Source organism: Periplaneta americana, chromosome 16 (assembly GCF_040183065.1).
Source record: "Periplaneta americana isolate PAMFEO1 chromosome 16, P.americana_PAMFEO1_priV1, whole genome shotgun sequence".
Classification (NCBI taxonomy): Eukaryota; Metazoa; Arthropoda; class Insecta; order Blattodea; family Blattidae; genus Periplaneta; species Periplaneta americana.
This window is the reverse complement of record NC_091132.1, coordinates 172529440-172543692: the sequence shown is the minus strand read 5'-3', so window position 1 is coordinate 172543692 and position 14253 is coordinate 172529440. Positions and strand designations below refer to the sequence as shown.

Below are 14253 nucleotides of genomic sequence, written 5' to 3'. Positions count from 1 at the left end.
GAAGAGAAGATCCAGGTCGATCAGCCCACACCCGGCATGTTGTTGAACGTTATTTCTCTTGTGCCAGTTCTGGGGAAAGTACGTTAGGAAGAATGGATAGTGTGTTGCTAAAATTCTGAAAACATAATGCATCGTAAGGTCAGGAAACACAAGGAAAATTCGCCTAGTGCGTCTCTGAAGGCAAAGCAAGCTCTAATGACGAGAACAGCTCTGTAAGCTGTGTCAAGAAAGAGACGATTTTCAAGAGTGGGATGAGAACGAATGTGTTGGTTGTGCGGAGGATTAATATAATGAACAACTAAGAGAGATGATTGGATACAGTGTGTTACCTGTTCTCGTTGCGTGCATGAAGGCTAAACCAGTTACGAAAATAAATATCAGCCATGTGGTACAAAACACTGAACCAGTTTAACTGCAGTAATTTTTAAACATCTCTTTGTTTTGTACTACCTTATTATTGACAAGAGATTAATACTGTATTTATTGTAGTTATTATCATATTCATCATTTAATTTAAATACATTATTAATTTTCAAGTTACATAATTAACATTAAAATTATTCATACTTCTTATCCGATCCCTCTATATCATATTACTCGGTTCAACTCACTCACCATACCAAAGGATAGATGGACCAATCATGTAAAAACAAAATAATTTTTGGGCGACATACTATGACCAATCTGTTAAATAACGAGTTTCCTAAATAGTAGTGCTTATATTATTTATGTTAGACGCGACAACTCCAAAATAATGGCAGCTTAAAAAATATGGTCTAACTCTACCTGATATGTGTGTGCCATCTAGAATTTCGTACGTATATTAAGACTTTCTTCAAAATTACATCTCTCAAATGTAGTCTGTCTCGTTCCATGCACTCTTTCAGTCTCTTCATCAAATTAAGTGTCACTCTTTCTGCTTTTCGAATAACAGAGTTCTGAAATATTATATTATATTTTATTATTATTTTCCTGACGCATTTCTTAAACCTTTAGAAAAGTGGTCAAGTATAAGTTATAAATTACACTATAATAAAAAATTTAATAAGGACCATTCTTTATTTTCATTTCAATAATTTCTTTCAGCATTTTTCTAGTTAAATTTTATTTAGCAAATAAAGTTAATGTAAGCATAAATAATTAGAAGGGAAAAATTGTTCCGGGGTCAGATATCGAAGCCGGGACCTTTGGCTAAACGCTCCAAGGCTCAACCAACAAAACTACCCAGGAACTCTACCATACCTCGACTCAATTACTTCCTTTATATCCACAGACCTCAAAGGCAGCTCACAACCGTCAAACAACCAACACTGAGTGCACACAAACTCTGTGGAACTTGAATTTTTTTCTGTTAACGAACAGTGAAATATGACATGTAGCACACACTAGTACATCAAATCATCTTCATTGCCCTTGGACACTTTCAAAATACATTTACACAACAGAATAGTCAATTAATTACGCGAGAAAAAAAAAAAGACTATAAAAAGCAAATCCTGATAATTCACACTGTATCACTGTTATGCCCTTCCGAACTGTCGGAGCACTTGAAACATGACAACAATGCCTGTTTCATCAAAACCTGTCAAAATTGACTATTTGTGTCAAAGCTTAAGACTGTCCTGAAAGGTACTGCGGGTCCAATAATTTGCGACACGTAGTATTTTAAATACAGGTGAGTGTCGGTACACATCGCGCGAGTTCTTAAGACTTAATGGAGATCTGTTATTTCTATGTGCTAAATCATATCAGAATTTAAAAATAATGATCAGTTTCTTTTTTATTTTGTGTACTGAGACCAAATATAAAGAAATGTCTCCTGTGAACAGTCTATGACTAAGGAACCTGAGACGGAGTGTCGCGTTACAAAAATTCATAACATCAATTGCAATGTCCTCTAGACAGAATGCTGGCGTGTATGGATTTTTAAAGATGACGAATGCGAAAAACACTTTCCACATACTGGGCAAGCGTATGGTTTCTCGCCTGTGTGTTTCCGAGAATGAGATTTCAGCTGCCCAGGAACCGAAAAACATCTCCCACAAACATCACACTTGAATGGCTTCTCGCCGGTATGCAGACGCACATGTCTTCTCATTGATCCAGATTCTGAGAAACATTTCCCGCAAACATCGCATATGTATGGTTTTTCGCCAGTATGCAAACGAGAATGACTCGTTAGATGACCCGGCTGCGAAAAAGATTTCCCGCAAACGTCACATTTGAATGGCTCCTCGCCTGTGTGTTGGAATGTGTGATATCTAAGCGGCACAGATTCCGAAAAACACTTTCCACAGATATCGCATTTGAATGGTTTTTCGCCTGTATGCACCATTAAATGCCTTTTTAGATTCGTCTTATGAGAAAACCCCTTTTCGCAGTAATTGCATTTGAATGGTTTTTCCCCCGTGTGTAATCGTATATGACTTTTGAGATGGCCCGACTCGAAGAAACCTTTTCCGCAAAGATCACATTGAAATGGCTTCTCGCCTTTATGCTTGAGGAGATGTCTTCTCAGATTTATCGAATGCGAGAAATACTTCAAGCAGACTTCGCATTGAAACCGTTTCCCTTCTGTTTCAGTTTCCGTTTGAGGCAAGGGAATTCCTGAAATAATCGAACACTTGCTTGAATTGTTACTTCTTTCACTGTTAGATGAACATTCACTTCTGTTGTTGCATGTCCGTGAGTCCAAGTTGACTTCCGATATGAACTCTTTGTCAGAGATAATGTATTCATTAAAACATTCACTAGCAGAACTTTTCGCGCACTGACCTATCTTCACGTCTTCTTCATGTCCAATACTATAGCACACTGATGACACAAAATTGTCATGTTTAACTGCAATGCTGGAAAGAAAATAAACCATCAGCCTGTACAATTGTTACGACAGAAGCATCTTCACCAATACACGAAGAAATCGCAAGAAATCACATTTATACAAAACATTGCAGTAACAGATATCAAGCTCTCACCGACTATAGTGGGAAGAAGGATCTAAACTTTTCAACTCCATGTAATAGTCTAATATAACTGACTTTTCTAATCTTATATAATTCAGCATATTAGTAAATTATGCAATGAGCCTATAATTGTAGTAATTAAGACACGAGTATGTTTGTTTATGAACCGAGCGCAAGCGAGTTTCATAATTTTCATACGAGCGTCTTAATTATCATTATAGGCAAGTTTCATACGACTTTTTATGCTCGACCATATTTCTAACTTGAAATTATTCTTAAGTATTCATGTTATGGTTATGTTAGTGAGGAGCGGAAATGACCTGAATTGTGAGATGTGCGCAGACGCGAAAGTATTGATTTTTTCCGAGGCATGAATGTTATTGACCTTGATATAATCTAGAGAATAACATGAACATTAGGTTTGACATAACCTGGAAAATGACTTAGAATTAAACAATGGGTGACAAATTGAATTTATTTGAATATTATTTACAATTAACGCTAATTATTATAGCAACAGAACATAACCTTCTGCGACAGTATTGGATTTCCAGCCTCCGTGGCTTTTCGCTAATTGTCTTTCGATTGCATATCCTAGAATAGTAGATACTTGCGCTTTTATAATGGTACAATCAGTACAATGGTGATTTCTCATTGGCTGAACAACTGAATTATAATGATTAGGTGTCCTTTAATGAGGTGCATTAAAGGGCTACTACCAGGTGTATAATTACTACATTTCGGCATGGTCGAGCATAAAAAATATTTCCAAATATAATAAAAAATAACTTATATCAATATTATGAGAACATTTTGGGCGGAGAACAAAAAAAGGATTAAGGAAAAGCAGATCATGGTATGATGGCTACTTCACAATTAAACTTTTGATTGAGAAAAATCGAGCATTCAAAATTGAAACACACATTGCATTTGTGGACTTCAAGAAAGCTTTTGATAATTAAATTGTAACATCTTATTGAATATATTAGTAGAAGATTGCATCCAACAACAAACTGTTTAGAATATTTATAATACATATAAAGATACTTCAATTTCAATTAAAATTGCAGATAAATTGTCAGTCTGGATGATGGTTTCTTCTGGTGTCCGACAATAAACCTCAATTTAAATTTGGACGTATTTTTATTTGTAGATGATTTAGCCTTGCCAGCCTGTTCAGAGAACGATTTACAAAGGTCCATATACAATTTGAAACTCATAGCAGACAAATACTGTATGAACGTTACTACCGACAAAACCAAAATTATGGCTTTTTGTGGCAAAGAGCCTGTTCCTAGCAAGATTTATATTAATGGAAATATCTTGGAAAGAGTTAAAGAATTTAAATATCTTGGCTACAAATGATCTTTGTCAGCAGATTTAGACTTCATGACAAAATTTTACAATATAATAAATCAGTGGGCAACAAAACTTTAGCACGACTAGTTCTGCGCTATGGAAGTGAAGCATGGACTCTAAGGAAATGTGACGCAAGCAGAATCACTGCTAGTGAAATGAGATTCATGCGCCGAACAGCTGGGACCATAAAACAAATGAAGATATCTTATAAAGGAACTTGAAATGAACTCTATACTAGCAGACATATGTCACTATCAAGATAACTGGCGTCAGCATGTGAGATGTATGTCTAGGATTAGAATCCCTCGTGCAATCCTGCATTACCAACCTAGAGGCAGATCAACTGGATATCCATGAAGAGATGGGCTGACAACTTTTGTGGACCGTAACAGGCCTTCTGGAACTGTAACCTGTATGGCCGATGATGATGATTCAACACTAGCATTATGGATGGGATGCACTCTGAATTGACCAGTGTTGTCAACCAGTTTTCACTAAAAATCCTTAAAATAATTACTGTTTTCCCCCTCGATTTCAATTAAAAAATCCTAGATTTCCAAATATAATTTCGGCTTAAGATTCAATAGTATTCTATATCAATTTAACTTATAATAACCATAGAACACAATTGAAGGACCAATATCAGTATTTAATGGAATTTTTTTGCACACATTAGCCCTCGTAAAGTATTATCAACTAAGGGGAACTTCCAGTTCTTTTATTTCATTTCATTTCCCTGACTATACATTTTTGGAAATATACAATATTAATATCGTGTCACAGAAAGAAAACTTTTCATATGAAGGTTTATTTGCTTTAGTTTCATAAGATTAACGTAATTGTCAGCAGATTTCCAGTAGATCTACTCACTTACATAAAATCCACCCCTTTCTTACGTAATCCTAAATACATAAACTAGAGATAATTCCCTTAGGGTTGACAACACTATCATTTGCTACAAGAAGCTGTACGGGATCTCACTACTGAAAATATCATACTGTCGAAAATCAGTGAATGGGAAATTATATTTTATTAATCAACCTCTCAACCCAGTATTTAAAGGTCCCAGCATTAAGCACTGAAGAGGTATTAAAATCTCTAGTTGAATGAAACTTATGTGACGTAATTCTTCTATTTCTATTTTCGAAATGGTTAAACATTATACAACCATATGGCATGAAAACAGACTCCCTGCAATTCACTCGAAAAAACCACATGAAAATATCGCCAATAGATTACGAACTTTGGCCGGATTTGCGAAATCGTGCATGATGCGTACATGTGTACGTAAAACCGCCACAGAATTGCCCTAGAGAGTTACGTATACGCTAATGCAAAACCGGCCTATAAACTATTAAATTATGTAATATATTCATTTATTAATGGATACCAAAATGTGTAGACCCAATCATCTGAACAACAATCACTTCGAAACATGGGTTACATAATGGAAAAAAATAATCTATCTTCCCATTTATAACCAACTAATGACGGACATGCATTTTACTCTAAAAGCAACTAATCAACACTAAATTGATATGTGTTCAAAAGAATATAAAATTCGGATGGAGCAACAGATAAAACTCGGGAAATTTTATTGACTAACTCCAAGATAATTCCTCAAGGACTACGTACTTGTGCTGTTGTGATGTTCAGATTGATAACACGTCATAATTGTTTCGCAAACTCCTGCACAGGATAGGAATTTCCGATACATCCGCCTGTGTTTGTGTGATGCAAATGAAGAGATGCATATGGAACACATTAAAAGATGCACAGCATTGCTACAAGATGGCATCGTACTAAAATATTGGAGTGCAACATGGCGAATAACTTCATTGTCACGTGTGAAGTCATTAGACGAACAGAAACAACAACATAATGGAATAACACACATTAAAATGTATGTTGTATTATATGATTATACAGAGAGGACCAAACAAGACTTTACGGTATTTTAGCGTGCAGGTTTGCTGAATGGTTAACGGTAAGAAATGGGGTCATTGCCAGCACGTTGTTTGTCCTTTGCACGGAGTTGTTGTCAAGAAGTTTTTGAAGTCAGTTGCTACCTTGTGTTTTTATTGTGAACAGGGTTAGGGTTAGAATCATGGTTACGCACACCACTGAACAGAGAGTGTTTATTGTCGAAACTTAAAAGAAGAAATCCTATGTAGCTGTCTATGAAAATTTCGTATACATTTCCCTGATGCTGAGAGGCCATCGATTTTTACTGATCTGGGAATCTGAAACAAATAGTGTTAGAAGAAATCCACGAATACTTGAGGGCTTGGAGAACGAAATCCGGTTAGTGATAAATGAAATTACGCAAGAAGAGTTTCAACGAGTGTCACAAAACTTTATTTGGAGATACCAGGAGTACCTGGAACAAAACAGGCATCACTTTCAGCAGTTCCTATGACATTCAGTTAAGACTGAGAAAGAGAATCTATCTTTCAATTTATCTTCAACTTCCTTATTTGTGTCTTATGTTGCAGAGAAAATTTTACTTAATTTATCCTCAATTCTTCAATTTATGTTGCCGCAATCCTTCCGTACGTTAACTGAAATGAATGCGGGTGATGCACCCTCAAGATCCCGGTAACTGTCTATCAGCGATACGCTAAAATGCTGTAAAGTTTTGTTATGAAGCTGTGAAAGAAAGGACGAAGTAACGATTTGCACATTATGTTTACCTCTCAGTGAAATTTTTATTCTCCTCTGCCGTTTCTTCCACCTTCAGCTCCTGCTTCACTGTGTCCAAGTGCCACCACCTGTTCTGAAAGTTAAGAGCAAATGAAGCACAAATTTAACCTCACAAATTGTCCATCGATTTTCGATGCAAAAGATAAGCACTGAAATTATACAGTTGGAATTTTTAGAGACTAAATATTGTGGGGAAATGATCTGTGAACCTTATTTCGTTCCTGAAACACGAAATTGGAGGAATCTGCCTCACATAACAACAAAACAATGTGCAGGAGTTTTACTGTGTGAGCACAAAATTCTAACACTACGTAATAGCCTTAAGGGAGAATTCATACCTGACATGACTATATTTTTGCTAGTCTCTCAGTGCGGAGGCATGGCTAAATATATAATATGATGCGTAACTTAATGTGTTTCCCGTTAAACACGCTAGAGGCACTAATATAGAATTTTATTTTTCTGCCATCTCTTATCTTTAGGAGAACTTACTACATCTAGCAGCAGACCAAATGGCGAAAAGTATAACTAATTACTCCATGTATCCAGCTGAGACTCTGGTGGCGAAAAGTTAAACTATATGCAGAACATATTCACTTCCCCACATTCTCAAACCAACTCAATTTAAAATGAAACGTTTAAATTTTTATTCCTCACATCTTCCACTGAAAATTCTTATTGGAGCCAATAGCAAGATGAAAGAGATGGTCTATTTTACACTATCAACTAATACAACTACTTGAAATACAACCAAACAGGAATAGAAAACAAAAGAAAAGGTTAAATAATTGGGATTGTATTCTTTGGATATTTATAGTCCCGTCACTCTTATTTCCGGCAGCCAATCACGTTGCAGGTCAGCTACATTTAAACGTGTGCGTCTTGTGATTTGCTGATGAAGATATAGAAGGCTCGATAAATACTAAATATAATCGCCCACCATTTTGGCTCTTTCGTTGGCATTCGCAGAAAGCACACGAGCACGTTATTTGCCGCTCAATTATTTGCTGAATTACAGTCTGTTTGATTTATTATAGGAGCTATGACATGATAATGTTTAACGGTGTGGCAAATAGATCCCTCGTCCGGTATCTCGGCAACGAAAGAACAAAAATGGCGAACGATACTACCTACCTAGACTTTATAGAGCCTTCATTATCTATGACGTAAGCAAAGAGGAGGAGTCATGCTGAGGAATAACAGCATCGCGAATATAGGGTACAGTGAGATGGAAAAGTCTGGAAAAACTACTTAGATAGTTGAAATTATTATATTACTATCTACTTTACAATACATTCAACAAACCATTTTTACAAGGTCCATAAAACCTGCGCAGATATTTTCTTAAATAAAAAAACTCACAAGATTCGCGAAAAATCACTTGCCACACTGTAGTACTATAAAACGGCAAGGAAGTTATAAGTGAGAATAGATAATCTGCTTTCCAGACTGTAGTGCCGATCCCTAAGGATTGTCTTGCTCTAAATATAGATTAAGGCTTCTGACATAAGAGGTGTTGGATTCTATAAGTGAATATATCTCCCAATTCAATATTACTTACATACATTCCAAAAATTTCATAAGTATTTGTAGTAAATTATTTTAAGTTGATAGAATCATAATCTAACAAACAAAAATAATTAATACTGCACTGGGAATGTTCATGGATCTCTCATATGGCAAACTGCATTACAGGGGAATTATATTGAGATGGTGTATGTGACGAACAGAAGACAAATTACAGGCTTAAAGATGATCCTGTGCCACACTCACCTCACTTTCACACTTAACTGTAGCAACACTAAGTGGCACTGGAGTTTCCCCGACTCTCATCTCGGATGTACCATCATAGCTGTCATCCACGCATTCCGTCTTTATCTGAATCGATTGCAGATTGAATATATTATTTTCCTAGAAAACACATGGACATCTATTTCAACCAATTACAAGTGTTATAAGCAGCAATCTAGGTCTGTATACGAATGCTTGGCTAAAATGTACAATGATAACACTGGATGAGTAGATTGTACAGAAACGGCAACATTACACCAAACAGTTAGCAAAGCCACTCATTAGAAATGCAGTTTGAGGCATACTGTTACAAATCGATGGTGAAGAATGGATACCTCCTATGTCAAATTTTGCTATTTCTGGGTTATGGTACCAAACAATTCATAAACAATAATTCACAATTCATTATGATGAGGGTACTAAGAAAAGGATCTGATAAATCCAAAGAGATTGCTTATAAATCACTAGTTCGTCCAGTAATGGAATATGGTGCTGCATGTTGGGATCCTTACAGATTAGAACATATTAAGACACTGGAAAAGATTCAAAAACGGGCTCTCAAGTGTTGTCGTAATAATTCACCATTAAAATGGGACACACTCACGGACAGGAGAACGCGAATTCGATTATGCGCAATGTTCAAAACATACAGAGGTGAGCCTGCCTGGAGAGAAATAAAAGATAGGTTGCAGCCGCCAAATTACTCTTCAAGGAACGACCACTCATATAAATTGAGGGAAAGAAGACAGAGGACGGACACTGGAAAGTTTTCTTTTCTCAATCGTACTATCAGGGACTGGAATGCTTTACCTGCAGACTTACTAAAGGCTTTACCAACAACCAAAAATGTATTTATAAATAGGCTTAAGGACTTTACTAATAGACGGTAGTATATTATACACACTACTTAAAGGGTGTAATTGATATCTTGTTATTTGACGTGTTCTATCAGTGAGGAAGTGTGTTGTGTCAGTGAAGTGTGTAGTGTCAGTGAAGTCTATTGTGTTGGTGTCAGTGAAGTGGCTGTGCAAAGTATTTGAACAGTGAAATGGTTAGAAGTGTTAGTGAAATCAGGATAGAATCAATGCAGTGAGTGAGTTGACAGCGAAATTAGTGTAGTGCCGAAAGGTACTTGTGTAGGTATGAACCTGTCACAATCGTGGGTCTTAGTTCGAACTTAGGGTTAAGATACAAATCAGATTTACTTTAAATGTTATTTTAAGTGACCATGCTTCATTTAATTTAGGATGCTCCTTGTTGTTGTTATTATTATCATTATAATTATTATCATTATTATTATTATTATTATTACTATTATTATTATTAATTATTGTTTTTTTATTAGTTGTGTTTATTATTGTCATTATTGAGTGTAATTAGTTATCACTGCCACCGGGTATATACCCATTTGCAGTGTGAATAAATAAATACATAAAATATTCTCGGATCGGATGCGGTAATTTCTTATATCATATCAATCTCCCAAAATTATTTATTTTTAAAAGAATTTAATTATAATTAATTTTATTGATATATGTGCATGGTTAAAAAAATGTTTTTTGCTCTCCTGAAAACTTAACAATCTTTGACATAGGAGGTTTCTATTCTAGAAATGTTATATTAGAAAAGAGACTTTAGGCTTTTATGGTCAATATCTTCAGAAGTACAGTTTCGCGTATTTCACGGTCTGTTTATGTTGGAAACTGTATGTAATTTTGAAACTCGGTACATGGTGGAATAACCAAAAGTCTACTTCTGACATAGCACATATGTTGCATTTTATATCTGCCAATGAGTGACCATTGAATTTCGGTAATGGGCATCAGAGTACTAAAAAGAAAAGCATTCATTCCAATGCTCTGGTTACTGTTTGCCTGCGTAACATGAGTGTTTAGACATACTTTTTCTCACAGATTTGTAAAACATTTCGCTACATCTCTTCCTCCTCACCACAAACTCTGACGCTGCTCAGTGGCAGATATATAAGACCTGTAAGAATTTTCAATTTACCTCTGGTAAAGGCTTCTTTTCTTCTTTATCTGTGTTATCAACTGTTTGTATAGCCAATGGGTCTCCTTCAGGCTCCGACTTTATCACATCCATCACAACTGAAAGACATCCACGTCAATAGTAAATTGCGAACTAGATTTATATCGAAAGGGCATACATAAGCTTGTCAACCATGTGATAACAGAGTGATGGAGAAATCCAGTTTCATGTAGTCACGAAGACGCTTTCATTACAGTTTCTGTATAGTAAAATCCCATGATTTCCTTATGTCAGATCTTGTGAGAGACAATATTTTCTGGGCCTTCTTGGGAAGTTCGTAATTATTCTCAATTTTTTTTTCTGGATTTTTTCATAAGCATAACGAATTTAGAAGTTTTCATGCTTGTAATATTTAGCCGTATTTCTGTGTATTTAAACAACCGACATACTTAAAAGTATGTCTCCTAAATATTACAATAACTTATTCCTTTCAAGTGGATGCTCGTAACTGCGGTTAATATTGTCTATAGAATAAAATACACACTAACAATTTCAGGTTTTGAGAATTTTGTATGACGTTGAAATATAGTCTTTTGGATGAAAAGATTGCTTAGTAAGTATGGAATTATAGCATCATGTTGAAAATAACCTATTACAGTTTTTAAAGCATAGGGTAAAGATATTTTTGATTTACCACAATAGGTCTAAAATGTGACGACACAATATAACACGTAACACTCAGCTTCCTCCTTATCTAATCACACTAAATTGTCACAGTCCTCGACTTCCAATCCGACCTTACTCGGCTCCTGTCACACAACTATGGTCCTGGAACACAAATATGATCCACAATACAACCATTCGAATTTTGCACTCTATAATTTAGTACTGGTAACTTGTTTATCCACATTTTTACTATAATATCCCGAATTTAAAAGAAAACTTACAAATTAAACCAAACCCTTTAACTCTACTAAATATAGAATATAATCTAAATTTAACAGAAGAAATACTGAAATCAGAAGTAAACACTGAAATACTGAAACAATTGTCTTTAGAGACAATTAATATTAGGTACCCTCCACAAAACTGGCTTCATTTATACACCGACGGATCCTTGATCTCCAGAGAACAAGGTGCCGGTGCAGGTGTTACGTGCTGTCTCTTCTCACTTTATAGATCTCTTGGATATGGAACAACAAGTTTTGACGGTGAAATCATTGCAATAAGTGAATGTCACAGGAATCTTCTATGCCACATCAATAAATTTAGGAATGCAGTTATATTGTCAGACTCCAAAGCAGCTATTCTATCAATAGTCTCTAAACACTCACTTTCATCTCAAACAGCAGAAATAACTAAAATGCCCTCTCAATTAATATCACTCAATAAAAGAATTGTATTCCAATGGATACAATCCCATTGTGGAATCCTGGGAAACGAGAATACGGATGCTTTAGCAAAGAAGGGCAGCACTGATACTTACAGACCTGTTATTAAATCTACATATTACTATGTGAAGAGATTTATTACATCTACATACTTAGACTTCAACAAACAAAATTTGATAACACAATCCCAAGGGAAAAAATGGAACTCTCTGCATCAAAATCCACAGTTAATTCCCGATTTACCACGAAAATTATCTGTAGCTGCATTTAGATTGGCAACAGGCCATGATTGTTTGGCTAAACACCTGCATATATCAGTCCCCTAACTGCCCATTGTGCAACTCAAACCAAGAAATGGATTCGGAACACTTCAAAATCTGTGCTTCATTGGCTGGTCATGATAATATCTTTGAAAAATATTGGAGTGCAAGAGGTCAAATGACTTTATTGTCAAACGCCTGGCATTAGAAAACAACAACTATATTGAAGTTTGAAGTCAAGTTACTGCTACTATTTATCAACGGTCTGCGATACATTTACAATGTTTTTGAATGGTTGTATTGTGGGGTACAGTTGAGTTCCAGGAGCATAGTTGTGTGAAATTCCGGCATTCTTCCATCTAACTCACTTTAACTTTGTCGCTGAGCCAACGTGATGGAATCTGAATTAATTAAGCCTAAAGATTTTACTTCTGGAAACACTAAAATACAGCTCTCTTCATTTACAGGATGCTTTATGAAATTTATTTGCCCAGTTGTTACCCTTTTCGTCCAATCTTCCATATCTTCCTTCACCGCACATGAGAATGACGTCCGATTTGAGTTTCGTTATGGTTTAGATAAGAGGGTAGCTAAGTGAAGTGAAGAATGTGAAAAGGTTTCAATAATTTACTGTTTTTCCTCTCACGTGCGTAATGTGGAGAGATATCAGAGACGGCCTATTTTCAACTGCAAATAACGTTTTTCTATAGTTAAAAGAGAAACATGTATACGTTTTTCCTAAAGTCGTTTATAACTTTGTTAATATCTTCTTATACTTCTCCAGGGACGGTTCATTTTACAACATCCCTCACATGTGGTTTAGGCCTATTTTAGCGAAATGTAATAAAAATAGAAAGTAGAGATTTCCATAATTATACAAGATTGTCTTCATTTTCGACAAAAGTGACACTGAAATATATTAAAGAGCAATATCATTACTTTTAACGTAAATTATACATGAATTTGAACTCTAAATAGCAACAAGTCGGCATCGGTACCATAATTGGTATACCGCTCGCCTTCTATGCTCGAGGTTGCGGGTTCGATCCCGGTCCAGATCGATGGCATTTGGTTAAACGAGCGTTGAGCGACTTCCACCGATTTCGGAATAGCCACTGACGCACTTAGGTTAGGTTAGTTTAGGCTGTTATTATCCCGTCAAGATGAAGGTGAAAGCGATTGAATGTGATTTTTTTGTTTTCTATATTGGCAGTACAAGTGCGTCGGTGTCTATTCCAAAATCGGCAGAAGTCGCTCAACGCTCATTTCAACCAAAATTCCGGCACACTGACGACGCTCACATAACCTCTGCAGTTGCGAGCGTCGTTAAATAAACCAAATTCAAATAGCCACAAAGGAACCACTATAGAGTACAAATAAACTTACCTGCAAGGCAATTACTTATTTGATACACTAATACAACAGAGTTGGATTGAAAATAGTGAATAAATAAAATTCTGAGATGTTTGCAGTAACTATGAAGGCAAACAGTAGTAAATGTTTTGGAAAGTGATCTTTGTTGATTTCGACCGACGTTCCTGTGTAAGGAAAATATGTCACTAACGCTTATATGGAGAAGAACCCTTTAAAACGCTTTCATTTTGCAAAACAATAACTGTACTAATATACCTGCTCTTCTGACTTCTGTGTTAATCACTACGATCTACAACACTCCTAGTACAACTTGATTGCACTGCATGTTCAGCGAGTAAAATGATCGACGATACCGTGATCCTTGTTCGCGTAATAGCAGAATTAGCAAATAGTTTCCAATAATATAGCAAATCTGCGAAAGAC

At 35.7% G+C, this 14253-nt stretch overlaps 1 protein-coding gene across 1 annotated transcript; it reads right to left on the bottom strand.

Annotated features, from left to right (window-relative positions):
• Nucleotides 1–316: 316 nt before the first annotated feature.
• On the bottom strand, nt 317–14139 carry LOC138691939 (zinc finger protein 235-like). The gene is made up of 5 exons (XM_069814596.1): nt 13843–14139; nt 10827–10924; nt 8799–8936; nt 7016–7098; nt 317–2849 (listed from the first exon to the last, which is right to left on the bottom strand). Exons 2-5 carry the CDS (start codon nt 10917–10919, stop codon nt 1898–1900), a joined length of 1266 nt encoding a protein of 421 aa, XP_069670697.1. The 5' UTR covers nt 10920–10924; nt 13843–14139; the 3' UTR covers nt 317–1897.
• Between the last annotated feature and the right edge of the window lie 114 nt (nt 14140–14253).